The following is a 25,106-nucleotide window of genomic DNA, read 5'->3' as shown; positions in this document are numbered from 1 at the left end:
CCCTTTCTGAGTTCTGCCAAAAACCAATGAACCAATGGACGAAGAAAGGCGGGCCAAGCGCGGAGGGATCGAATCCCCATAAAGGTATTCATTGTAGAAGTTAGAATTCAGGAGCTAATTCAGGTCCGACAACGACAGATGCTGACATTCGCCCGATGAAGCGGACTGCATGTTGAGACCAACCAACGGTGTGCCAATCTGAAGAATAAGTCAATCAAGCACTTTGGTAATATATAGAGCAAAATTACCGTCGCGGTCCATCCAAATCTCTTCTAGAGACTCCGTAATATGTTCATGAAACAGCGCACACTCTGTGATGGAAGACCATGTTAGTGAGACTCCAATATAAATCATGGGCCCTGAAGCTGTCACATACGACCGTTCTGATTGTTAAATTTCGTTTTGGTGACATTAATCATAATCTTCCTAGGATCAATGACAACTCTCTGTCCTTCCATCCCGGGGTATGCCGCAAAATATTGCTGTATGAAATCGTGTGTCAGTTCCCATCTCTCGTTAGTAGAGGGGGCTGCAACATACATCGTGGACAAGCGCCTGATGATCTAAATCCAGAAAATATTTTAACCACTCATTATAAGACGCTGGGAGGATTACCCGAGAGCCAAGAGTCGTTATAATGCGAAATGGCCATTGAACTGAAGTTTCTACATTAGACGCAGTGTTTTGTTATGAAAGCTACCCAACTTACCTTCTTAATTCCTTCTCTGATCAACCTTCTGGCATCTGACATGAATCCCGACTGAGCCCTTTTCAAAGTTATATCACCGGAGTATGAGTTGACAATCGGTATTGTCGGTTCTTCCCTCCGACACCATGCAAGGACATCAAGAAAGCCCAAGAGGGCTGTCGGTGAAGATATATGACAGAGAGATCTTTCACAAGAAAGCCATCTGAGTGGGAAATAAGATAAGTCATTACTGCTTGATTTTTGCCTCCATGAGTAGTAAATTGTCTCGACATGGGATGGTTCAAATACACGATGGATATAGATCCTAGTCACATGCAAACAATCTGTCACGATGAATAAGAATGAGTCATTATTACAACCTTGGAAAAATTGCATGGCAATGGATAGTTTGATGCCGATTTGATAGCGACAAGGGTTTATAGGGCATATGAACTTGCCGTCAACTACTGTAGGAGGGTCTGTCTGGTATATACGGACAGTCAATTCCAGTGCCGCCAAAAAGGTAAAACCAGGCGATCTGCACAAGTATCTGCATAAAACAAATCATAATCCAATAGATACATGTCCATCTTGTGGGGGACTGTCAGACCAATTGCTTTAAGCAGCGGTCTTGGCAAATGTCTTCAGAGAGGCTTCACTGCCATTCCAAATATCCGAATCACCTCCGAAGCTATACGCATCCGAGTTCTGCCAGAAGCTCTGGGAAGGCCAGCCACCGGGGATAGTGCCGACCGAAGTGCTGTATCGAGCCAGAGCTAACGGGTAGTCCTGACTGAATGCCGTGCTGCCGCCAGTGCAAGTGTTCCACCAATCGGCGGTTGTATAGATCATAGGGTACCGGCCAGCAGTCTTCTTGTAGGTCTCTCCAAAGTCCTTGATCCAGGCAACCATGGATGATTGGCTGAGCCCATAGCAGGTTGCGCCGGACGGGTTGTATTCAATGTCTAGCATGCCGGGCAGGGTCAGGCCATCATCGGACCAACCGCCACCGTGGGCGAGGAAGTAAGTGGCTTGTGCAGCACCACTGCTGCTGCCGGGTTGGGCAAAGTGATATCCGCCACGGATCAGACCGGCGCTACTGGCACCCGTGTATTGGCTCGAGAAAGAGCTGGAGATGAAGTTGGTACCCTCAGTCGCCTGATATAGTTAGTATTATGGCGGAGAAGGGATTCGTAGTAACTTCAGGAAAGTCAAAGCCCACCTTGATCATAACAAAGCGGGCACCAGCTGCATAAGCACCGGCAAAGTCCACATTGGGTTGATAGCCGGAGATGTCGAAGCCCTGGACACTGGCGCTGGCAGCAGTGGCGAATAGGAGGGGGAGGGCATTAATCTTCATGGTGAGAGTGAGAGTAAGATTGGAAGAGTAAGTGGAGAGTGTATTCAGTCTGAATCAGTGATCAAGAGTTTGGAAGGGGGACTGAGGGCCTATTTATGTGTTTTCCAGGCAATGAAGCCTCATGTAATTGCAACCTCGGGGACCATACAATAATACGAGGATATCATGCAGTATAAGGTTGTATAATGGAAACATGAGGGTCCATTTCTCTTATCCTACTTCAGGCATGTACAATGTAGATCGATTCTTGTAGATCAGTTCCTGTATGTTTTTTTAATCTTTCAACGTTGCACTTTAGTTGGTATATAGCATCCTGGGGAGATACCGCGGTTTAGAGGGATCTGGTAAGATGAATAGACTCTACATACATCTGTAAGGTTTCAGATTGATGAGATGGGTAATTTAATAATTCAACTTCAATATGATCATAGACCTCATAGTATGTTGTAGATAGATGTATTCAACTGCCGAGGAAATGCAAAGTAACCCTGAAATCCCCAAGATAAGCCCGATGAAACAGGAATATCAAGATATAATCACCGATATATGTATCAATACGGGGATGATATAGAATAATCAAATTAATATACCTAGAAAAAATAAAACAAAACATCCAAAGTACAACTAATCTCGCAGAATGATAACTCTTTCGGTCATCGGCGCTTCGCCTATGTAAGCGAAAGTACTCCGTACCGGGGGGCTAAGCTCTTCTCCCCACTTTTCATATCTTCCCTTCTTCAACAATACAAAGTACAGTACGATGAACGTGTGCTTACTTCAATGACAATTGGTGGATGTGGGAAATGGATAGCTTAAGTGACCCCCGACCATGAGCACATCTGGAAATAAGGATTTCCGCGATCAGCTGGGAAAGTTCCGCTTGGATTCGATTAATACTTATACCCCAACTTGGCCTCAACCACCCTCTGTTCATGAGTCTATAGATGTCTCGCATCATGCTCGCAGCAAACGAGTATCGACTGCCTGTGACTTTTGTCGCAAAAGGAAGAAGAAATGCGACTTTCGCTACCCCAATTGTTCCGCCTGCACCCGCGCCGGAGTCCGATGCACCATACCCCCGCCCGGTCCCCAAGTCGCTAGCGCCTCAGTTCCCCGAGATCAACTAGAGAATTTGCAGAAACGAGTACAATGGCTAGAGGAGGTTGTCCGCCGCAAGTCGGGCCTCTCTGTGGCGGAATTACCGACGGGAACACCAGTCGATGGCGAGGGAGATCCGGATTGGTGGTATCAGGTGCCCGCTATGATTGCGACCGGGGGTAATCGTCCTACCTCAATGCCGAGCCCTGCCGGCAGTGGTGGTTCTTCTGTGACTGCAGGACCCTCGGAGGCATCGACCGGAGTGGGCACCGAACTGCCTAACATCGGCGAGATCTTTCGCGATCAGCTGGAGCATCGCCGACCGTCGGTCGCACGGCCTTCCTCCGCGCCGCGAGTCATGCACTTGTCGTCGCTGGAGGAAGCGGAAAGGCTATCTGGACAATATTTCGACAGCATGGGATACCAATACCCCTTCTTGTCTCGTCCGGGGTTCATGGCCAATCTGCGCCATATCTATACTGGTGGTGTTCCGTCACCGGAAACGCATCATACTTATCATATCGTCATTGCCATTTCGCTTCTGATTGGGTCTGCGGACCCGAGCCAAGCCGCTGAATTTTACCATGCCAGCCAGGAAACCCTCCCACTGGCATTGCAAAATGAAGACTTGCCGGCTGTGCGGGCACTGCTGGGATTGGCCTTGTATACCATGTTTGCGACTGCTGGCCCCAGCATCTGGCATGTGTTGGGTGCGACGATGAGGTTGTCGATTAGTATGGGTTTGCACAAAGCGCGGTCGTATCCTAGCATTGCCGAGGAGGAAATGGCCAAGCGCGCTTTTTGGAGTCTTTACAACCTGGATCGCCTCATCGCTAGCACCTTGGGTCGGCCATTAGGAATTGCCGACGATGACATTAGCGTGGGTCTTCTGCGAGAACTCAACGACGACGAAACCGAAGCACCTGGCGCCAGCGCGATGACGATACCCTTGCAGGTGACACGTCTGCGGCGGATATTCTCGCGCATCTATCAATACTGTAAGTGAAGTCTTGGAATCCCGTCTGCTTTTTCTTTTCTGACTGTTTCGCCTGTAGTATATAGCAGCCTACCACGACTGTCACCCCAAGAAGCTACCGCCACGCTCAGTCGGTTCCGGCATGAGGTTGATGACTGGCGCATGACGGCTCCCGTATATCCATCCGCACTTCTCTATTCTACATCTTATTACGATTATCTCTATTACACGACCCTTCTCTTGATGTACCGCCCCAGCCCCCGCAATCCGACACCCGACATAACCAGCATCATCAGCTGTGGCGAATCTAGTATCCAAGTCATTCGATCATATTGGGACAGCTATTCAGTCGGCAAGCTGAAATGGATCTGGTTAACACTGAGTCAAGTTTATTTTGCTGGTATCACTATTCTGTGGTGCCTTGAGCAGAACGCGCGCTCATTACGCGAGTCTCAGCCTTCCCCTTGGCATCCCGAAGAACAGACGATGCGACGTGGTATTCAGGCGGTTGTCGTACTCTTGGAAGAATTTGGCAAGCGTCGGCCTGGGGTGGACCGGTTGGCAGAGACATTCCGGCACCAGAGCACAGTGATCTTCAGCCAAATGGCATATCAGCAGCAGCAATTAGAACAGCAGCAACATCACCATCACCCACAGCACCAACCGCAACTACAACCACCGCCTCCACCTGCACTCCTCCCACCTCATCCCATGTCTTTGGCCGCACCCCCTCCACCTCCAGTCCCACTCGCTCCAGTTCTCGACGATGTGCTACTCGTAGATGGCAGCGGGACTGTCCCTATGATCGATCCACAGATGGCGGAACAACTCTTCTACTCCTACAATTGGTTCCAAGAGGAGATGGCATCATACTATACCCTTTGAACGAATCTCTTTCTCTGTATTTAGACCGTACTCTATCGGAGGTAGACGGAGTTTTCCATCGGGCCAAGCTTTTTATTTTCATGTTAATCCCTTACGAGTTTGTCAAAATTCAAGACAGACAAGTCGAATCGATACCAACAATCAAGATTCCCACTTAATCGAGAGAAATATACTATTTAGATTCGAAGCACAGCAGGCTTATTCTTGGATTTCTGCTAGAACAATAAGGAGCGTCGCAATCACGGGTTGTTTCTTGACGTTCAGGCTTCCACCTGCTGAGTAGCTGGGCAGCATATGTCGATTATTAATGCCCTCCCCCTCACCTCTAGCGCTCTTCCATCTCTATCTCTTTTCTACATTGTCCGGGACTCCAGCCATCATTTCAGAATAGTTATAGGTGATCGTTCTTCTTGTGTATTATGGAAGATCTCGACAAGAACGCCAGCCCGACCTCCGGGCTCCCCCTCGCTTTTCACGGCACGGTAATTCATTCCCGCAGTTTGGATGAGCTCGAGATCCTAGAGAATTGCATTGTGATTGTGGGAACAGATGGCAAGATCCAGGCATTACAAGAAAATGTGGAACTAAATCAGATCAACTCCATTGTCTCAGAAAATGGCCATGTACCCGACGTCTTCCCAGTGAAATATCTCAAGCGTGGGGAATTCCTGTGCCCCGGCTTTGTTGATACCCACAACCATGCACCTCAGTGGGCACAGCGTGGTGTCGGAAGAGGGATTTCCTTGCTTGACTGGTTGAATAAAGTCACCTTTGCCCATGAGGCCAAATTTGAAGATCCGGAATATGCCAAACGCATGTATGCCTCTTGCGTGACGGGATTCTTGCAACAGGGCATTACCACCGCATCATATTACGGCTCACATCATGGACAGGCAACTCGAATTTTGGCTGATGTCTGCTTCGAAAAGGGACAGCGCGCTCTCGTGGGCAAGTGTAACATGAACCGGAATGCCCCGGACTGGTATCGGGATCCGTCGGTGTCCGACTCACTGTACGAAACGCGTGAGCTCATCCACCATGTTCAGAAATTTGATCCGGAATACCATCTGGTGAAACCAATACTGACGCCACGCTTTGCAATATCTTGTGAGCCGGAACTCCTGGATGGGATTGGTGCCATCGCTCGTGAACATCCCGATCTTCCAATACAAACACATTTCAATGAAGCAAAGCAGGAGATCGAGTTCACGCGTCAGCTCTTTCCAGAGTTTGACACGGAAGCTGACCTCTATCAGCGATATGGTCTATTGAATGATCGATCCATTCTTGCCCACTGTATCTTTCTACAAGAAGGAGAGATGCGTCGCATCCAAGAGCTTGGCTGTGGGGTTGCCCACTGCCCAATCGCCAACACCACTATGCAAGATTTTATGGTAGCACCTGTACGAGAGTATCTCCGCCGCGGTATCAAGGTGGGCCTGGGCACTGATAGTGGCGGTGGCTACTCGTCATCCATACTGGATGCCATGAAACAGGCCTTCATTGTGTCGAATGCGCAGCAGATGTTGACACAAGGACGGGACCCTGCGCTTTCCTTGCGCGAGGGCTTCTTTCTCGCTACTATGGGTGGCGCGCAAGTGTGTGGTCTCGATGACCGAGTCGGTAACTTTGCAGTTGGCAAAGAGTTCGATGCGCTGGAAGTTCATACCACCGATCTTGACCAACCGGGAGTGATGAGCCCAGTCGAAGGTGAAGATACCATCCAGGTGATATTTGAGAAGTTTTTGATGACTGGGGACGATCGGAATATTTTCAAAGTCTATGTGAGCGGTCGGTCGGTCAAAGTTTGATGGTCAGTTTTAGTTTATGAGGAATGAGAAACGATACATGAGAATAAACGCCAACCCCCCCCCCCCCCCCCCCCCGGTAGCCCAGTTCGCAGAGGTATCCAAAAGACCATTTTCAACCCCTGTATGCCCACCCTATCGTATATTATAAATAAGAGGAAACGTGCACGATTAAGCGTTCCTGATCACTCCCAAGATCCTTTCGGAGGGCCAAAGTATCCACGCGCTGGTAAGCCCATGTAAGGCGTGCCTTTGCCGTCGGCTGTGGTTTTCGACACAGTATTTCCCCACCAGCTCAATGAACCGGCTGGGAGAGTTATACAAAAGAAGATGATTACCGTCGCGACTGCAACACCGCAATCTAGAGCGGCGGATAACACATAATCTGCGGACGATCAGCAAAAGAAGCAACAATGAAGGAGAAACGATGAACATACTATATTTCGACCACCACGCGGGCTTGCGGCGACGAAGTACGCCATTGAATATCAAGTTAACTATCCACCACGAGGAGAAGCTGATACCTGTAGCAGGTGGGACTTGGCTCATTGCACCGAAAGCGACGGGCCAGGAGACATAATTGGCAGATTTCCAACGACGACCTAGAAGATAAGTAATGACTACCACGGCGGGTCCGACCAGGAAAAACCAAAGCAGATTGCTATATATCTCCCCGGAAGAAAATAATCGACCGGGACCAACAGCACCTGGAAGGTTGGTTAGCTATATGATTGCAGAACATCGACAATAAAATGGAACTCACCCCAAATGAGAGATGAAGAGTATGTGACCTTTCCATGAGGGCAGATAAAATTCCCCTCGGCCTCGGGGGTACACACGCCCTCAATTCTGGTGATCATGAACACTGTCACACCACATTGAACGATAGCTCCGATGAGTGTGGCCAGGCCTTGGGCTACAAACAGAAGCCGTGGGGCAATGTGCATATAATGAGCCAACTTCATATCGGCGACAAATCTGATGTGGTGTTAATCCATGTCAATTTTGTTTTGGAACAGTATATAACTCACTCGAGTCCTTGCTGAACAGCGACATAGCCATAGAATTTGAAAGCCATGTTGGCCACTGGCTGCCCAAGGAAAGCGTATCCGCCAATAAATTCCGTGAGCAGGTTCAGTTGGTTACTGCTGATATTTGTGAGAGCTTTGATGACTCCTACAGGGATAAAGTAGACCACTGGTAACACGAATGCCACAAGCACACCCCATGCCGGTAGGCCCGTATGCCACACCTCGTTGGTCACAATACTTAATGCAAACATCAGGACAGTGACTGCAGCAAACCACCACCAGGGCACGGCTCGATATGAAGACATCAGTCGACTATGGACGTCTTGTTTGCTGGTGCCCTTCCATTGCTGCCACAAGTCTTTGCCATGATACAACGCGACGTGGAAGAAGATGCCAGTTAAGTTAGCAAAGGCAACACCGAATGTGATTGCATAGCCAGCCGGTAAAAACATGGGCGAGTAGTTTCGATAAGCAGTTTGGTCGATACCCCCGCCGGGGCCCATGATACGACTGGTGTTGTAAGAAATTCCAGTGTTGTCGAAGGTGTTGGAATTGAGCAGCGGCAGGTGTGCGGAATACCAGGTGTTGGTGTAGTAAACGAGGGGGCACACGAGCCAGAAAAAGAGCGCAAATGATCCCATCACATTAAGCCCAGCCCAGAAGGGAACAAGCAGGGGACTCTGATTGGCATAGACCACCTGGGCCCAGTCGAAGGTCAAGACCGACATCCCTAGTCCGGTGGTTTGTCCAAAGAGCTGATTCACCACCACATCGGATGGCACGATCCAGCAGATGAAGGCGAAGGTGCTGAGACCTGTAAAGAGATATCCCGGGACGAAGTACCAGATGGCGCCACCGATGAAAACATAAAGAAAGAAGCGAAGACGTGTGATTCGCCAGCCATCTGCGATAGGATTGGAATGGGAGTGGAGGGTGGTCAAAAGTGCTGCATTTGACAACACCTGTGGCCAAAGCATCGAAGCCGGACCAACTAGCCAGCGCGAGGCCATGCCGGCCAAGCCAAAGCCAAACAGTTGCGTGGTAATGCACAATAAAACTTCAAACCCACCCTGCGATGGCATGTTATAGAACTTGACAAGCGCTTCAATAACTTGAGTGGCAGCAGCAGAGCCAATCGAGACGTTCGCCATGATTGTGATCAAGGCATGCTCCTTGATATTGAAATGCCGGTCAGGATTCATCACTCCGAGGGGGATCCATCTCGCCCAGGCGCATCCCAGAGGAAAAGCCAGCAATTGCGCCACTAGAGCACTGATAGTTACACTGGGCTGTCGTAAGCTGAAGAATTGGTTCAGTCCACTACCGACCTGTGCTGGTTAGTATTATCTTGCCGCTAGTTCGGTCGCATAAAAGATAAGACGTACGATAGTAAACAATATACCAATAGTCCACATGCGGACCGTGCTGACAGGCAGCGTCAAGTCATTGACTGGCCGGATGACAGCCCGCACCTCCGGGAAAGGCGAATCATCGGCTTCATAGGGTAAGATCTTCTCGGCATCCCGATCGTGAAGAATGGCAATTCCATCTTGATCGGAAGGAGCGTTCTGAGATATGAAACAATTAATTAAACCAAATATGTGGGGGAGGAGTCAATCTCGAAACGGGCACCCACCTGACTCTTTTCAGCCCTCTCCATCATGAACCCGGGTCCTCCGCAGGAGCCCCTAGACTTCCCCTAGAGCAAGGGGGAAAGCACACCAAGCCCCAGTTTAGTGTTGAGTCGGGTTGGGCCGAAATATTAGACCGACTAGGTACCGATGCCTGCATGAAGTGTCTCCAGATGCGGAGTACTCCATACAGGGATGTCCACGGGTGAGTTAACAAAATAACCAATAGAGAATGGGTATCGGGGCATCTATCACATCACTTCCTCCCCGGATTCTGTTCTATTGGATGGGATTGGATAGTATAGGTAAAATGGATATATAGGAAGGGGAAAAAGTGACTGACGGGAGGATGCGACGTCGGAAGAGGCCGTTATAGACCCACTTTATTATTGCCGAAGTAAGATATAGCTTCGAATTTGTGTGAAATAATCAGATTAATTCAATTAATTCAATTAATCGATTAAAATTTAGACATACAAAGTAACAAAGTAGCAACGCCACGTTGAAGGCTTAAAAGTTCGAACCCCTAAATGGTTGAGGGTTGATCCCCCCCTTTTCCCTTTGTTTTTGGGCGATTTGAAGATACACATATTTACTATTTACTCGAAGCCACCCTTAAACCCTGGATTCGATTGCCTTTGAATTTGTCTCAAAGGCTGGTCCAGTTCTACCGGGAACTTACGTAGGACCTCGGGAAACTCTGTGGTCTCATTCATCATCTGAACCTTGTACACACCTCCCAATGGGTGAATGCGACCATCTTGATACCGATGAGGTGCCTTTTCCTCAAAGACCCATTGTAATCCTCGGTGCGGGGATCATTGGCTGTGCGACAGCCCGGCAATTACTGCTGAATGGATTCCCCGTGATATTGGTGGCCGAATATCTACCAGGAGACCAGAATATTTACTATGCATCGGCTTGGGCAGGAGCGGCGTGGCATGCCGCGGGAGGTATTACTCCCGATCAACGATACCTTCAAGCTGTCACGCATCGCATCCTACTCAAGATGGCACAAGATGGCCCCGAGGCAGGGGTGAGCATTGTCAACGCACGAGAATACCTCGAACAGAAACCTGCCCCTGACTCCGCGATATGGGGTAAGACGGTGGTCGCCAAGGTACCTTGTCCTCCATGTGGTTCCCGCTTGATTGATATTGACATTATCCGAATTGTTTAGTTCCGGGAGATGAGTCCCGGTGAATACCCTCCCAATTTCAACTGTGCCTGGGCCTACGAAACGCTTGTCACAGATCCCACGAGACATATGCCTTATCTTAAGAAACAGGTTGAGTCTCTCGGGGGTCGTTTTATCCGCCAACGTGTCGAGTCTCTTCAGGAGCTGTATGAGATGTTCCCCGAATCACGGGTTTTCATCAATGCAAGCGGTTGGGGCAGTAAAACCCTGACGGATGTGCAAGATGATAACTGTTTCCCGGAGCGAGGGCAGAATTTGTTTCTGGCCACTGATCAATGCCACACACTCCACTTTCGAAATGGCAAGGAATATACTTATGTCATCCCTCGACCTCTGTCGAACGGGGTGGTCCTCGGTGGAGTGAAACAACAAGGCAACCTGTATGAAAATGCCGAAACTCTGGAGAACTCTCTTAAAGCTAACCTCTCCAGGTCACCTGAAGTCGATATGGATATCGCAAGGGATGAGATTGCACGCGCGCATCGGTTAGCTCCTGAAATTGTTCCCGAACAGCCAGCTGCGGATAAGGTGAGTTACATTATTGGGATCCGACCCTCCCGAAAAGGAGGGTTCCGTCTCGAGTCGGAGCGAAAGGGCAACCGGGTGGTGTTGTCAGCCTATGGATTTGGGGGCGGTGGGTATGCCTTTTCATATGGGATTGCCGATGCGTTGGTCAAGATGGTGGAGAGGGCTGAGCGTGAAAATGTGATCTAGAAAGGTCTTCTTTTATCATCCTCGGTACGGAGCACTCCGTACATATCTGGTATATGTACGTAGTCGTACTGAGGTCGAGTACTCCATCCCGAGAACTAAAGTACGCAATATATCCGAGTTATCGCCGTTCCAAGGTTGCCCCTCATTGTATTTTTGGAAACAGAGAATTACGTAGGGATGTGCGTATATGCGGACATGCGGATATGTTGTACATAGTATGTAACTAAGGGGAGAGTATACTAAGGGGAGTGTACAATAACTATGAGGTTTAACCCTAGGCTCAACTACAAACTAGAAAAGATACATATATGTATTAACTATCTTGACGTTTCTCAGAATATATTTAAATTGTTTCAATAATTTCAATAGTTTCAAATATTTTTAATCTATCTTGTTTTTCTTCTGTTATCCACCTTTTGGCCTGGAATGAAAAGCCCGTTCCCCCGTCCACTCATCTTCCACTCATCTTCCTCTCATCTTCCTCTCATCTTCCTCTCGGCTCAACTCTCTCTCTTCAGCTTTTTTTTTTTTTTTTTTTTTCTTTTTGGGATTCCAAATTCCACCCGGTTTCAAAGTTCTCATTTCATCCTTACCCCCCATATATCCCTAGATCTCATTCAAAATTGTGAAAAATCTTCCTTGAATGACATCCTCACTTCCTCCCAGGCTGTTAGCAATATGCCTGTGGATCAGATGCTCCACCTGAGAATCGACTGTCCTATAAACAATGTCGATATGGTGATCACTCCTCCGGCCGAGAGTGACGTGAATCTTGAGAACAAAGCCCTTGAACAGCCCATTGTGACCGGATCTTTAAGTCGCATCTATCGATTTACACCGTGAGAACCCCCTGGAATCCTGAGAAGGATATCCACCCCCCCCTCCAAAATTATTCCATTAACATCCGTACCCTCTCCAGTAAACCCACTCTCGTATTAGACGGCGCCCTACGAATCATCGAAGTGTCCAACAGTCATGTGGAAATCTTCAAGCGCTCACGAGACCAACTGTTGGCAACGAATGTCTATGATCTGCCCCCCTCCATCCTCCCGGCTCCCGATATCGCCTCCCTGAGTGGTGCCCTCGGTACTGCCATATCAACTCGCGAAGTGCAGGTCATCAAGCGTGTTCACGTGGCACAAATCGACGCCTTCTTTTCACTTAGCGTGACGCCCATCTTTGAGGATGACGCCCTGATCTACGTACTCCTCGAAGCCCAGCGGACCAAACGCCAACGGAACAGGTCGAGTTCCATGAGCGAACAAACCTATCTCAACGAAACCTACAAAATCCTGGTCAACACGGTGAGGGATTATGCCATTTTTATGCTGGATACGCGCGGCTATATTGAGACGTGGAATTCGGGCGCTGCTATTTTGAAAGGGTACACATCATCCGAGATCATCGGTCAGCATTTCTCCGTCTTTTACGGTCGCGATGACTGCGAAATGAAAAAGCCCGCCCGCGAGTTGGAGGTCTGTTTACAAGAAGGAAAAGTTGAGGATGAGGGCTGGCGTTACCGCAAGGATGGCACCCGGTTTTGGGCCAATGTCATGATCACCGCCATTTATCAGAATGGCAGCCATGTCGGATTTGTGAAAGTCACCCGCGACATGACCGAACGTCGAGCGACTGAGGCCCGTTTGATTGACGCCTTCGAAGAATCTGCTAAGCTGAAGTCCGACTTTTTGGCCAACATGTCCCACGAATTACGCACCCCGATGAACGGAATGCTCTTGGCTTTGACAATGCTACTGAGGACCGAGTTGACCGATGACCAGCGGGAATTCGGGTGCATCCTTGAAGACTCGACTTCGATCCTGCTGCAAGTCGTTAACGATGTGCTAGATTATTCTAAGCTATCGTCGGGAACCTTCCCCTTGAACCCAGACGTTGTCAGCATCCCCAACGTGATTTCTGCTGTGGTTCGGAATTGTCAGTCGGCGCTCAAGCCGGGTGTCCAAATCATGGGCACTGTTAGCGAAGGATTTCCTCCAAACCTCAAAGGTGACCCGCTGCGATTCCGCCAAGTTCTGCAAAATATGGTCACCAACGCGGTCAAGTTTACCGAGAGGGGTCATGTTCGAGTTCATGCCGCTTATACCATCGACGAAAAGGACCCTGATATGTATGTGATCTCCACGCAGGTAGTGGACACTGGTATCGGCGTACCTGAAGATGCCACAAGCACCCTCTTCACCCCTTTCACGCGATTCGCGGACACGGCCATAAAAAGATACCAGGGTACTGGCCTTGGTCTGTCGATATGCAAGAGCCTGGCTGAATTGATGGACGGAGCGGTTGGATTCCATGCCAACCCCGACGGTCCTGGCAGTGTGTTCTGGATGACAGCTAAGATGGCTCGCCTCACTTCGCCGGTGTCTCCAGTGAAGTCGAAGTTGCAACCGGGTACCCCCGAGGCGTTGGATAATTCCGCCTCGCTCCAGAAGATCGCTCCACACAAACACATTCTTTTAGTCGAAGACAACAAGGTCAACCAACTTATTATGCTGAAACTTCTCAGCAGCCTGGGTTTCCAGCGCGTCGATGCTGCCTGGGATGGAGCAGAAGCAGTGCGTATGGTCAAGCAGAAGCCCCTGACCTATAATGTTATCCTGATGGACATTAACATGCCCGTCATGGACGGAATAACCGCCACAGAGCACATTCGACGGATGAAACTCGATGTGCCTATCCTCGCATTGACGGGCAATGCCCTCAAGGGAGATGCAGAAACGTATCTGGCCAAGGGGATGGACGATTATATCGCCAAGCCCTTGCATCGGCAGCAGCTGGTGGATTTATTATGGAAATGGTGTGGATCCTGAGTGGTTGCCCATCCCAAATCGAGGGGAAACTGTGCTCTCAAAAACCACATCGCCCGTTTGAAGCCGTCTTTTAATGCGATTAAGGCACGGCAGTTGAAACAGACCCGTGTAAGCGTCATGGATCATAGACTGCGGCTGAACCGTTAGGTTGAGAATTTTCCAATCACGCCCCCTTATCGATGCAGCAGAAATGCCGCCATTTTCACCAGGACCTTTCGACCACCAGTCCATCAAACCGGCCTTGAAACCACGTTCTTTGCAATGCTTTGATTTCTGGGGCTTCTAGGACTCCAAATGTTCTTTCACATTGGGTTATCCAGTTCTCCGCTGATCATTGGCACTTGGAATTCGACGGCAATGCCATCCGATATAATCAAGTTCCGCGCACATGAAAAGCCTTAGAGCTATCATCTTTTGCTCGCATGACTTATGTCTGGAGAAGGCACATGCAACTCTGTTTCTGCCACCGACGTTGCAGCCACGCAGCCTTGGGTGGTCTTCTGTATCAATTCTTTAATACCACTCATGAGATCATCCCCCATATGCGGAGTTTAGGCACCTGCGTAGTGGGTGGATGACAGTTGCGATGCAAGACCCGATGCAAGTATCCTTTCCCGTAGTAATCATGGCGTCGGAATGGCAACCAATCGTTTTAATCGTAAATTGATAAAAGGTATGCAGAGCGTATAAGACCGGGCATTTACCATTTGACCACGTGAGCAAGTATCCCCAATAATTCCGCTGTCTGAATTTCAAGGAAAGATGATCCTTTAACATCAACAGTTTAGCTTTAAGCTTGGGCTTGGTCTCAAACCAATTCAATTCCCCTATCCATGTTTCCACCACATTTCAGAATGTATAACTTCATCCAGCACCCTGAAATGCGGAAAGTGTCCAGGGGTGCATCGGGATCGTCGACCTCATTTCGGCATCAAATGATAACGTGAAACCTTGTCATTATGATTCGACAGAAGCATCTCTTTCAAGAAATACTCTCCACACTTCCACCAGATAGCCTTCGACGTCCAGTGGCTTAAGCCTTCTGCGTTGAATCATGCGATGGTTGCATTTTCATCGCCTGGTTGCGAGTCAATCCCTCAGGGGTAGTTTTCTCCCGAGGTACAACCCCGATGATCTTTTTACTTTCACCTGAGATTATGCCTGTACTTCCGAGACAGCCCTTGGTTATCTCGGACTGTAATTGCTAAGATCCCGTTCGGACGTTCGGAACCAATGGACTCTGGACTCCGACGGACGACAAAGATACATGTTTCGAAATGTCTTCAATTTCGTTGACTTGATGGGTTGTAACGATGCCATTTTTTGAAAAGTCGCCGAAGAACGCAACCCCATTAGGGAAGAGTCATATTCTCCGTGTTAATGATCTTCACATGGACCCCGTGTGACCTGCCTTAACCTTCCGAGGGGGGTCGATTGGGGTTTATCTTGTTAGATGAATGGCCCCGAGCAACTTCACCCCGATGTTCAACACCTAGCGAGATACTCACAGGCTAAGGCAAAGTTAATGAGAGGCAGGATAAGCTCTGTTCTTACCCTGTTTGATTTCCCGGGGTCTTAGCATCATTGATCGACTGGCTGTCTTTCCTCTTGGGTGATCTCAGTCCAACTGAATTAATGGTGATCGACCCTGAAAGCCCCATACAGGCCCACCTTACCAGACGAGATACACTTATAAAGTATACCTTGTCCGCCTTTGGTCTTTTTGACTTGATTCGCAACTTCTAAACAGGAAGCTGAATTGGCAAACTCCTGCTAAAGATTATCAACATGAAATCCTTCATAATGATTTGTGCCCTGGCAGCCAGTGCTATCGCAGTGCCAACGGCTCATACTTATCAAGTACACGAGCGTCGTGATTTCATTCCAAGATCTTGGATTGAAGGCAAGAAGCTCGACGGAAATGTGTCACTACCTGTGCGAATCGGGTTGACCCAGTCTAACCTAGACTATGGCCATGAGCTACTTATGGATTTGTATGAATTTGCGCCACGCCATGCACCCCCCACCGTCTGAAACTGACGTGGACTATTTTAGATCTAACCCATCCTCGAGCCGCTACGGACAGCATTTGTCCACCGATGAAGTGCACGACCTGTTTGCCCCGAATGAAAAGAGCGTGAGTGATGTGCGTTCTTGGCTGGAGGCGGCTGGTATTGCAAAAGACCGCATCACGCAGTCGACCAACAAGCAATGGATCCAGTTTGACGCCGATGCCGAGGAGCTCGAGAATTTGCTGCACACAAAGTACTATGTCTACTCACATGCTGAAACGGGCCGATCCCACGTGGCCTGTCGCGAGTAAGGCTGTCATTTCGATTGGATCTAGAGTTTCGTTGACCTTTGACCACAGATATCACCTCCCGAACTCTGTACGTGAGCACGTCGACTATATCACTCCTGGAATCTCTCTGCGGGAGGTGACTGGTGTCCGGAGATCGACCGATAAGCAGAAACGCTCCATGGGTGGGATTCCACCTATCCTTGAGCCGATCCTCCTACCACTTGAGAAGCTGTTGAGCGAGGTTTCGTCCTTTTGTTCGCAAGCAATTACGCCCCAATGCATTCAACGTAAGTGATCCGAGTACAGATACCCACACGCTGAATATGCTGACAAGCCTTCAGAGTTGTATAACATCAGCGAGGGCCACTCTGCCACAAAAGGAAATGAATTGGGAATCTTCGAAGGCATCGGGGATGTTTACGCCCAGGAAGATTTAGATTTGTTCTTCTCCAATTTGTACTCGTATGTCACCTTCAATCCTATTTCGTCGAGGGGATTAGAGTTCGAACTGACTTTCCTATAGGAAAATCCCACACGGCACACACCCAACTCTCAAGTCAGTTGATGGTGGTCAGGCTCCTGCACACATTTCCAATGCCGGGGCTGAATCTGATCTGGACTTCCAAATCTCCTACCCGATTATCTGGCCGCAGAACTCTATCCTTTTCCAAACCGATGATATGCATTACGAGAATCAATACACCTTCCGTGGCTTCCTCAACACGTTCTTGGATGCCATTGATGGCTCGTATTGCAGTACCATCTCGCCTTTGGACCCTCCATACCCTGATCCGGCAGCCGGAGGATACAAGGGCTCCCTTGAATGTGGCGTGTACGACCCACCCAAGGTCATCTCGATTTCCTATGGCTCCGCCGAAGCAGACCTTCCCATTTCCTATCAGCGACGACAATGTGCTGAGTTTATGAAGCTGGGTACAATGGGAGTTTCAGTGGTGGTCGCGTCGGGTGATTCTGGTGTGGCTGGACGTGGCGGCGATCCGACCCCCAGCAACTGTCTTGGCCCAAATGGTAGAATCTTTGCCCCAGACTTCCCTGCCTCCTGTCCATACCTGACTGCGGTGGGAGCTACTGAGATCCCCACGGGTTCCTCTCCAGGGGATCATAAAGAGCAAGCTGTGACTAGGTTCCCGTCAGGTGGCGGTTTCAGTAACATTTACAAGGCGCCTGATTATCAAGCCCAGGCTGTTGCCGATTACTTTGATAAGGCCAAGCCCTCATACCCATATTATGAGAGTGTGGACAACAGCAGCTTCGGTGAGAATAACGGTATCTACAACCGGATCGGACGTGCGTATCCGGATGTTTCTGCTATTGGCGACAAAGTCATCATTTATAACAGAGGAACGGCCACGTCAATTGGTGGGACATCGGCCTCTGCACCTGTCTTTGCTGGAATTCTCACTCGCATCAACGAGGAGCGACTAGCCGTTGGCAAGTCCACTGTTGGCTTTGTCAACCCTGTACTGTACGCTCACCCGGAGGCGTTCTTTGACGTGACCAAGGGCACAAATGCAGGTTGCAATACCGATGGCTTCTCTGCGGCCGAGGGTTGGGATCCAGTGACTGGATTGGGTACCCCTAACTATCCGGAACTTTTGAGGATTTTTATGGGCCAGTAGAGTAGTTTAATTATCGGGGGCGATCTCGCTTTTGTGGACACATCTAAGAACAATGAAGACTGGGGATTCGATGAGATTCGATGCAAGTTCTGTTAGAAAGTATAAAACGACCGTGATGGTGATGGTGACACCGCACTCCAATATTGTCCCATTCTCGGCACACGGAGCAATCGCACCGACGAAGCCGGTCTCTCTCCTGCAGAGGGAGGGATTCTATGCGCAACGATGTGTCTATATGTGTATGCAAAAGAATACAATCATGATTTCACATCCAGAATGACATCATAAATTACCCCGCGTGTAGCGGGTTCGATGTTGTAGATTCCCAAGGTCCTTATATATACATACTATGTACCTAGTTATAATTATAGATGATGTAGTATGTAGTAGGACATCGTGTATATACCAATAGAATACGCCCATAAGCTATGAATTAGAAATAAATGAATCTAAATGACTTTCTTAAAAGTACTCTACTATGTACTGATGTCCTGTGTGTACCTTCGGTGGGGTCTACTCCGAGAGGGGCGTGGGATGGACAGGTCCCCCTCCTCCCCACCGGAGAATAGAGAGGGAGTTAAAAGTTGGGGGATCTTCCACCATCTCTTTCCTTTGTCCTCTGTCCTCTTTCCTCTTTCCCTTCCAATTATTCTTTAATCTCTGATAAACATCATGTCTCTCGGCAAGAAAGTCACTCTCAACTCCGGCCACCAGATTCCGTGAGTATATTCTGCAGAAGATTGAAAGACGACACCACTGACCCCACATTCAGCCAGTTGGGCTTTGGTACTTGGCAGTCTGCCCCTGGCCAGGTCGGCGAGGCTGTCTATGAGGCCCTCAAGGCTGGTTACCGCCACCTGGTATGTACATGTGTACATCGATCATTTCTTCAAACTGTTCGCTAACCCCCCACTCCCTCTCAGGATTTGGCAACTATGTATGCAGCACCAACTCCTTAATTGCAAAATCCCACCCATTACAATTGCGATATACTTATCACCTGTTCACAGCTACCAGAACCAGCGTGAGGTCGCGGAGGGCATCAAGCGTGCTTATAAAGATGTTCCCGGTCTGAAGCGCGAGGATCTCTTTATTGTAAGTCTAATCCATAGTTGGGATGTTACACAATTTCAGCAACTGACATGAATTCTACAGACCTCCAAGCTGTGGAACAGGTACGATATCTCGAACTACAGCGCTACAGTACAAAGTTATTGACTCTGCATGTAGCCAGCACCGCCCGGAGGTTGTCGAGGCCTCTTTGGATGCTTGTCTTGCTGAGCTGGAGTTGGATTACCTCGACGTATGATTATTGCATCCAGTGACTCCCGTGAGCTATTGCTAACAGACCAAGCTTTACCTTGTTCACTGGCCCGTTGCATTCCAGAAGGGCGATTCGTACTTCCCACTCGTTGCCAACAGCACCGTCGAGGGTGGCGATGTGATCATTGACGACGGTGTTTCTATTGTGGACACCTGGAAGGGCAAGTGGATATCTTGTGCGAATGGGAAAATCAGACATAGCTAACTCCTCTCAGCTATGACCCAGCTCCCCAAGAGCAAGGCCCGTTCCGTCGGTGTCTCCAACCACAAGATTGAGCATGTTCGTATCCTCCCTGCTCCAGAACTCGCCATACATTAGCTAATACACTCCCGTAGCTCGAGGCTCTCATTAAAGGCACTGGTGTTGTCCCTGCCGCCAACCAGATCGAGCGCCACCCCGTGCTCCAGAGCAATGACCTGATTGAGTACTGCCAACAGAAGGGAATTCACATCACTGCCTACTCTGTGCGTATCTATCCCCCCCCCCCTTTTTTTTTTTCTTTTTGGTTGATGGCAGAGAAACTCAACGCTAACCCAATCTCTAGGCATTTGGTAACAACATGCTCGATATTCCCCTGCTCATCACCCGCCCCGAGGTCAAGGAAGTTGCCGAATCTGTTGCAAAGCGCACTGGTCAGGAAGTCAGCCCCGCACACGTTATGTAAGATTATACCCGCCTTTTCTGTGGTATTGTGCCGTGAAAGCTAACAGTCTTCAAGTCTCGCCTGGTCTCAGGTCGGCGGACATAGTGTCATCCCCAAGTCGATTACGCCTTCGCGCATTCGTGACAACTTCAAGGAGGTAGAACTCACCCCCGAGGAGGTTGAGAAGGTCAGTGCTCTGGGCCAGAACCGGAAACGCTACAACGCTCCTTACGCTGCCAACAAGCCTCGTTGGAACATTGATATCTTCGGCGAGCCCGAGGAGAAGGCCGCTGATCACAAGGTCATTCTGAGTGTTTAATTTCGCTGATCGCCCCAGGCGACCACTGGTTGAATGAGATGTAGATATCGGTGTGTTTGATAGAGTGTAAACAGGCTTGCACTAATGCCGATATATCTAGATAACATGCTCAATAATGAACCGACCAAGATAAACTACCATTACATATAAATGCCTTGGCCTAAGCCTGTTGAATGCCTGGTTTCTGATACATGTACCGTGTGTTGCTAGACCTCGAGTTCAAACAGAAGCCGTCCATGTAGACTGCGTTCCCAACAAAATGGCCACAAAGTGGGCGCCGGTGGTAACGTATGGTTCAAATGCGAGGATCCAAAAGACCACACAAGCCCAGGTAGATACATAATTGTAGGTTAGATTCACTTGGCCGTAAACAGTTGCCTGCTTTGGAATTCAGAAACGAAGGGAAAAATCATTATTACATGTTGCATTTGACAAAAGGGTCTCAAGGGTATATGTATAACTGCAAAAGGCTGCCTGTCATGTCGCCTAGCCATCTCATCGCTGTTAATTCATGGCCAAAATCATCTGTGCTCATCAATCCATGAGAATCACCTTAGTTCGCGTGTATTGGTCGTTGATGAGAGCTGAAGACTGGTCCTGCGTCCAACTCGTGATATTCATGGACTGGAGTGGATGCATTCGGGACCTCGTAGACTGAGCGACCATCCAAGAATATTGCCGATCCCACTGGCTTTCGGGGCAAGAGAGTCTGCGGTTCTTTTGAACGTAATGGCTCTTCTTGAGGTGAGATACTGCCTTGAGAAATGGGGGCCTTTTCATCAGGACCCACGACAGTTGATAGGGTTGATGAAGGTGGAATAGTTGATTGGACGCCTCTACTTCTCTGTCTCTGGCGCCGCCGCCGAAGCACAAACCATAGGAGTAACACAATGAGAAGGACAGCCACAATGACACCCACTGCAATTCCGCCCTTGGCTCCTGGACTCAGACCAGACGAGCCACTAGAGCACGTGTAGCCGTTTCTGAAGACACCGTTGGATTTCAAATTGTCCAATACACTGCATAACATGGAACTGCTGCCTATGATTGTTGTCCGACCTTTGACTTGATCGAGAGAAGGTAGCGATACGCTGGCATATTCATCAGTATCTTAGAAGGTGAGGAGTTGATGACCGTTGCAATGATCATACCTGTCGAATGATCCCGCCAAATCCAACTGTCCTTCAACCTTTTCTAGATCTTGGAATCCCAGTGTTTTCAGGTTCGGATTCCCCGTGATGATTATGCCCGAAGAAACTTGTGATAGCGCGCCCATGGTTATGGTTGTGAGTGAGTTGAGGTTACTCAGTGTGATACCTCCCTCCACACTGTCCAAATCAGGGGCAAGAAGACTTGTGAGCTCTGAGGCACCCTCGGCAATTAATGCGCCCTTAATTTCCTCGACATTGTTGATGGTGATCACTCCGCTGGTAGAAGGGGATATCGTAATGCTTCCGTCAAATGTGTCGCAGCTGCTCAGCTTGTCCGCATCGCTTTGACTTGAGATGGTCACACTGCTTGAACCTATAGGGAATGAGCTACACAGTTGGCAAGACAAGCAAGCAATACATTACTTACAAGCATCAGAATCAGCGACCGCTCTTTGCCATGCATTGGCAATCAGCAGAAGGTAGATTACAATCATCCGTACGGGGAGATCTGCGAATCTCTAGTTACTTATTTGACACGACAAACCTTGAATGAGTTTGCGCGAAGGTACCGGGCATTCGCAGTTTTAAGGTCAATAATATGGAAGGAGGCGGAGTCGAAAATTTCCGGCCTTGGCCAATTGTACTTTGTATATCAATTGAGCATCAAGATTGCCGATCGTCGCGGTCTGTTTATTGTTGATTGGTCAACTTTGGATTTTTCTGGTTGACGATCCACATCCGAAACCCATGGCATTTCCATTCCAAGACACGGATCGGGAGACCGGGATGCGCGAGTTCAGTCTGCACAAAACCATTCTCTATCTGCCTGGATGAATCGACGCTGAATACCACCGAAGCGGTGTTGCTATTTTTGTGTATGGAGTATGTACTGGAACCCTTGTTCTGCTATTCCGCATGGAGTGGTAGTGTCGAATGGGGTACGGAGTACAAAGTAGGCAACAGAATTGGTGGCCCTTGGCGGCCCGGTCTGGTTCAAAAGGCCCGCATGGACTGACATCACTGGAATCCCGGAGGTATCAAGAGACAAGAATCCATTTAGAAGAACATAGAACATTGTAATATCAAAAACATCGCTGAAGACTCGATTTTATGCCCGAGGTCCTTCCAAGGTTGGTACTGAGGAGTGGCAAACCATGGAAGTCGAAAACTTTCTTGGAACTTCCCCAAAAAAGATGACTCAGCATATGCGGGGAACCCTTCCCCGGCATCATGTTGGGAGGTTCTACATAGATGAACCTCGATAACAGCCACCTCGAGCTCATATCTCTATGAGAGTAGGAAAGGGCTGTGGAAGGTGTCGTTATCGACATATCCGATGTGTGATCCCCACCGGTGCATCAACTTGCACTCCATGTTTGCGACTTGGTCGGGCGTGTCATCTTGATCCCCGCTTCCAGTTCAAGCCTGTCCACCACGTTTATCAGAAAAATAATGGTGCTACTGCCCGATTTGAACTGGATTGGGATAAAGAACAAGTTTGGGTGGATGTCTCACAACCCGGTAGGAGTCCAGAGCCTATGGTTTTGGACATGTACTGATCTTATCTAGTGACATTCGTCCTTGAGGCGAATGATGAATCGGCTGGAGACGAACATAGTGCTGTAGAACAATACAACACGCCAGCACCAGAATCAGTTGGGGGTACTTTGGAACAATATACTCCAGCGCCAGAGCCAGTATCACATAGTCGCAATGGATGGCCTCAAGATTTTCACTCGGAGAACACATATCAGGCTCAAGCTGGCAGCCCAGTTTATGAGAACCGACCCCACCAGGACACTACAAACAGTCCACTCAGCCTGCTGTCAGACAATGGATCCGCACTGACATTAAGAGAGGCATCACTGGTGCGCTACTTTATTCAGAAATTAGCCCCCTGGGTAAGCTACAAGCGAGTCTCTTGTTAGCTTTACATATCTGACCTGCATAGGCCGATATTTGTGATATCCATTCACATTTCAGCACCGAAGTCCCAAGACGGGCATTGGAGAATAATATGGTATTGCAAGCCATGCTGGCCCTGTCTGCGCGACATGATGCGATCTTGGCCAACGATAGTGACTGGGAGGCCTCGGCTTATCACGGTCAATGTTTGAAATTATTAATCGCAGCATTGGATGAAGCTGAGACAAATTGTGACGAGAACATGCTCATTGCGGTCGTGATTCTTCGTATATATGAGGAGCTGGAAACTAAAACAGACCAACAGTTTCATCTGCTTGGGTCCAATCGTTTGGTGAATCTTATGACCCGCTCGGCATCCTCTGGCGGAGTAGCAGAGGCAGTCAGCTGGCAGTTCTTACGACAAGCTATCTATGCATCGGTAGTACAGTATCAACCTTTACAACTCGATATGCAGAATTACGAGCGGTCGTCAATGTTTCACCGCCACGATGACGCTGCTTGCGCTAATAAAATCATCTATCATTGTGCTCGCATCCTACAAGTATGCTGCGATGCGCCTGGACATATTGTGGCACAGGATACCTGGCGCCAAATATCGGACAGCGTGAACGAGTGGAATCAAGCAAAGTCCACAACCTGGCAACCTATTCGGTACCAAGCATCAAGCGTGGCTGATGGTCGGCCTTTCCCTGTGATATGGATGATATCCCCGCCGGCAGGTATGTTTTCAAGTCCCAATGACAATGTGACCTAAAGTTACTGACCGCAACCGAAGTGGTCGGAATGCAGTATTATCACTCGGCGTGTATTTTTCTCACCTTGTCTGAATTCCCATCGCACAATATGAGCGATTACGAAAGGGCCCGTACAAGGCGTGTGCAGGAGGTAGTCAAACTAAAGCTCTGGGAAACTATATTTGCAGGCTAATACAAATCCTAGAAAACGATTGCCGACCATCTTGTCATGGTTATTGGCCTGTCACTGTCCAACGAAAACGTAGAGAATGCCTATTTCATGGCATCCCATTTATTACATCGCTGTTCGTGTGCGCTCCATATCCCTCGATCCTCTTGCCCGCTGACCTGTCCTTAGTTGGGTACTGTCTTCGGAATGTAGTCGAACAGGAGGGATCATTGCAATTTTTGAGTCGAGTGGAAAAAGTGCTAGGATGGCGCACTTCATGGATAATGCGGGAGCTGGAGCATCAGTGGACCGAGTTGGCTGCATTTGACTCGTCGGACCCTTGAGAGTTCCAAGTTATTTCTGACGGAAATATTGCTTATCCCAAGCTTGGAATTGTAAACATTGTCTGAAGCCGAAGGAGAGAAAATATGCGTCTCACCGGTCCCTCGGTATAGGCCTAGATATATCCGTTATCTGTTGACTAGAATCATGATCGTGAAAACGATGGCCGACCAGAGATGCAAAAGTGAATATCAGGAAGGAAGTTGCTGGTGTGCAATATAACTTCACTGTATGACTTGTACAACTGTATCACACCGAGTTCTACAAATATGAATTTGAAACCCGCAACCGGGCCATCCAACTTCCCACAAGTGTGCCGTCTCCAAAGAGGCCGGAGGG

General features: G+C 48.8%; 10 protein-coding genes across 10 annotated transcripts; 7 read left to right on the top strand and 3 right to left on the bottom strand.

Moving 5' to 3' along the window:
- Positions 1-1,306: 1,306 nt before the first annotated feature.
- On the bottom strand, positions 1,307-2,048 carry N7455_011138 (lysozyme; the record flags this gene model as incomplete). The annotated part of the gene is made up of 2 exons (XM_040959782.2): positions 1,307-1,846; positions 1,911-2,048. The coding sequence occupies 2 exons, from the start codon at positions 2,046-2,048 to the stop codon at positions 1,307-1,309; spliced, it is 678 nt and encodes a 225-aa protein (XP_040809760.2).
- Positions 2,049-2,877: 829 nt separating this feature from the next.
- On the top strand, positions 2,878-5,007 carry N7455_011137 (putative C6 transcription factor; the record flags this gene model as incomplete). The annotated part of the gene is made up of 2 exons (XM_040959800.2): positions 2,878-4,144; positions 4,202-5,007. 2 exons carry the CDS (start codon positions 2,878-2,880, stop codon positions 5,005-5,007), a joined length of 2,073 nt encoding a protein of 690 aa, XP_040809696.2.
- Positions 5,008-5,426: 419 nt separating this feature from the next.
- Positions 5,427-6,818, top strand: N7455_011136 (putative guanine deaminase; the record flags this gene model as incomplete). The annotated part of the gene is made up of 1 exon (XM_040959859.2): positions 5,427-6,818. One exon carries the CDS (start codon positions 5,427-5,429, stop codon positions 6,816-6,818), a length of 1,392 nt encoding a protein of 463 aa, XP_040809755.2.
- A 150-nt stretch (positions 6,819-6,968) lies between these two features.
- Positions 6,969-9,620, bottom strand: optE (uncharacterized protein). The gene is made up of 6 exons (XM_040959829.2): positions 9,483-9,620; positions 9,232-9,414; positions 7,847-9,174; positions 7,579-7,793; positions 7,253-7,522; positions 6,969-7,200 (listed from the first exon to the last, which is right to left on the bottom strand). The coding sequence occupies exons 1-6, from the start codon at positions 9,507-9,509 to the stop codon at positions 7,001-7,003; spliced, it is 2,223 nt and encodes a 740-aa protein (XP_040809781.2). The 5' UTR covers positions 9,510-9,620; the 3' UTR covers positions 6,969-7,000.
- Positions 9,621-10,148: 528 nt separating this feature from the next.
- N7455_011134 (FAD-dependent oxidoreductase) lies at positions 10,149-11,495 on the top strand. Its single transcript, XM_040959808.2, has 3 exons — positions 10,149-10,597; positions 10,658-11,055; positions 11,107-11,495. Exons 1-3 carry the CDS (start codon positions 10,220-10,222, stop codon positions 11,387-11,389), a joined length of 1,059 nt encoding a protein of 352 aa, XP_040809705.2. The 5' UTR covers positions 10,149-10,219; the 3' UTR covers positions 11,390-11,495.
- A 458-nt stretch (positions 11,496-11,953) lies between these two features.
- Positions 11,954-14,858, top strand: fos-1 (sensor histidine kinase/response regulator Fos-1/TcsA). Its single transcript, XM_040959869.2, has 2 exons — positions 11,954-12,228; positions 12,309-14,858. The coding sequence occupies exons 1-2, from the start codon at positions 12,068-12,070 to the stop codon at positions 14,215-14,217; spliced, it is 2,070 nt and encodes a 689-aa protein (XP_040809736.1). The 5' UTR covers positions 11,954-12,067; the 3' UTR covers positions 14,218-14,858.
- Positions 14,859-15,038: 180 nt separating this feature from the next.
- On the top strand, positions 15,039-18,234 carry N7455_011132 (S53 family peptidase). The gene is made up of 6 exons (XM_040959819.2): positions 15,039-15,336; positions 15,396-16,211; positions 16,273-16,536; positions 16,589-16,806; positions 16,861-16,981; positions 17,043-18,234. Exons 2-6 carry the CDS (start codon positions 16,006-16,008, stop codon positions 18,157-18,159), a joined length of 1,926 nt encoding a protein of 641 aa, XP_040809690.2. The 5' UTR covers positions 15,039-15,336; positions 15,396-16,005; the 3' UTR covers positions 18,160-18,234.
- A 597-nt stretch (positions 18,235-18,831) lies between these two features.
- akr1 (putative aldehyde reductase (AKR1)) lies at positions 18,832-20,445 on the top strand (the record flags this gene model as incomplete). Its single annotated transcript, XM_065606597.1, has 11 exons — positions 18,832-18,878; positions 18,932-19,019; positions 19,083-19,096; positions 19,170-19,254; positions 19,315-19,334; positions 19,390-19,462; positions 19,514-19,643; positions 19,698-19,762; positions 19,819-19,947; positions 20,028-20,143; positions 20,202-20,445. 11 exons carry the CDS (start codon positions 18,832-18,834, stop codon positions 20,443-20,445), a joined length of 1,011 nt encoding a protein of 336 aa, XP_065459763.1.
- A 553-nt stretch (positions 20,446-20,998) lies between these two features.
- On the bottom strand, positions 20,999-22,090 carry N7455_011130 (uncharacterized protein; the record flags this gene model as incomplete). The annotated part of the gene is made up of 3 exons (XM_040959793.2): positions 20,999-21,536; positions 21,597-21,969; positions 22,024-22,090. The coding sequence occupies 3 exons, from the start codon at positions 22,088-22,090 to the stop codon at positions 20,999-21,001; spliced, it is 978 nt and encodes a 325-aa protein (XP_040809728.2).
- Positions 22,091-22,885: 795 nt separating this feature from the next.
- N7455_011129 (Zn(II)2Cys6 transcription factor) lies at positions 22,886-24,769 on the top strand (the record flags this gene model as incomplete). Its single annotated transcript, XM_040959858.2, has 6 exons — positions 22,886-23,117; positions 23,166-23,497; positions 23,548-24,241; positions 24,298-24,407; positions 24,462-24,561; positions 24,615-24,769. 6 exons carry the CDS (start codon positions 22,886-22,888, stop codon positions 24,767-24,769), a joined length of 1,623 nt encoding a protein of 540 aa, XP_040809762.2.
- Between the last annotated feature and the right edge of the window lie 337 nt (positions 24,770-25,106).

This window comes from Penicillium solitum (genome assembly GCF_028829755.1).
Source record: "Penicillium solitum strain IBT 25940 chromosome Unknown utg000009l_segment0_segment0, whole genome shotgun sequence".
In the NCBI taxonomy this organism is placed as follows: domain Eukaryota; kingdom Fungi; phylum Ascomycota; class Eurotiomycetes; order Eurotiales; family Aspergillaceae; genus Penicillium; species Penicillium solitum.
This window is presented reverse-complemented; position numbering and strand designations above follow the sequence as displayed.

Bases quoted from the DNA above. Each gene is read 5' to 3' on its own strand.
- optE (XM_040959829.2), bottom strand. From the start codon at position 9,509: ATGATGGAGAGGGCTGAAAAGAGTCAG. The intron at 9,415-9,482 runs GTGGGTGCCCGT...TTCATATCTCAG, and splicing joins AGAGGGCTGAAAAGAGTCAG to AACGCTCCTTCCGATCAAGA. The intron at 7,201-7,252 runs GTATGTTCATCG...GATCGTCCGCAG, and splicing joins CGCGTGGTGGTCGAAATATA to ATTATGTGTTATCCGCCGCT.
- N7455_011134 (XM_040959808.2), top strand. From the start codon at position 10,220: ATGGGTGAATGCGACCATCTTGATACCGATGAGGTGCCTTTTCCTCAA. The intron at 10,598-10,657 runs GTACCTTGTCCT...CGAATTGTTTAG, and splicing joins GTAAGACGGTGGTCGCCAAG to TTCCGGGAGATGAGTCCCGG. The intron at 11,056-11,106 runs GTATGAAAATGC...TAACCTCTCCAG, and splicing joins GTGAAACAACAAGGCAACCT to GTCACCTGAAGTCGATATGG.
- fos-1 (XM_040959869.2), top strand. From the start codon at position 12,068: ATGCCTGTGGATCAGATGCTCCACCTGAGAATCGACTGTCCTATAAAC. The intron at 12,229-12,308 runs GTGAGAACCCCC...TACCCTCTCCAG, and splicing joins CGCATCTATCGATTTACACC to TAAACCCACTCTCGTATTAG.
- N7455_011132 (XM_040959819.2), top strand. From the start codon at position 16,006: ATGAAATCCTTCATAATGATTTGTGCCCTGGCAGCCAGTGCTATCGCA. The intron at 16,212-16,272 runs GTATGAATTTGC...GGACTATTTTAG, and splicing joins CATGAGCTACTTATGGATTT to ATCTAACCCATCCTCGAGCC. The intron at 16,982-17,042 runs GTATGTCACCTT...ACTTTCCTATAG, and splicing joins TTCTTCTCCAATTTGTACTC to GAAAATCCCACACGGCACAC.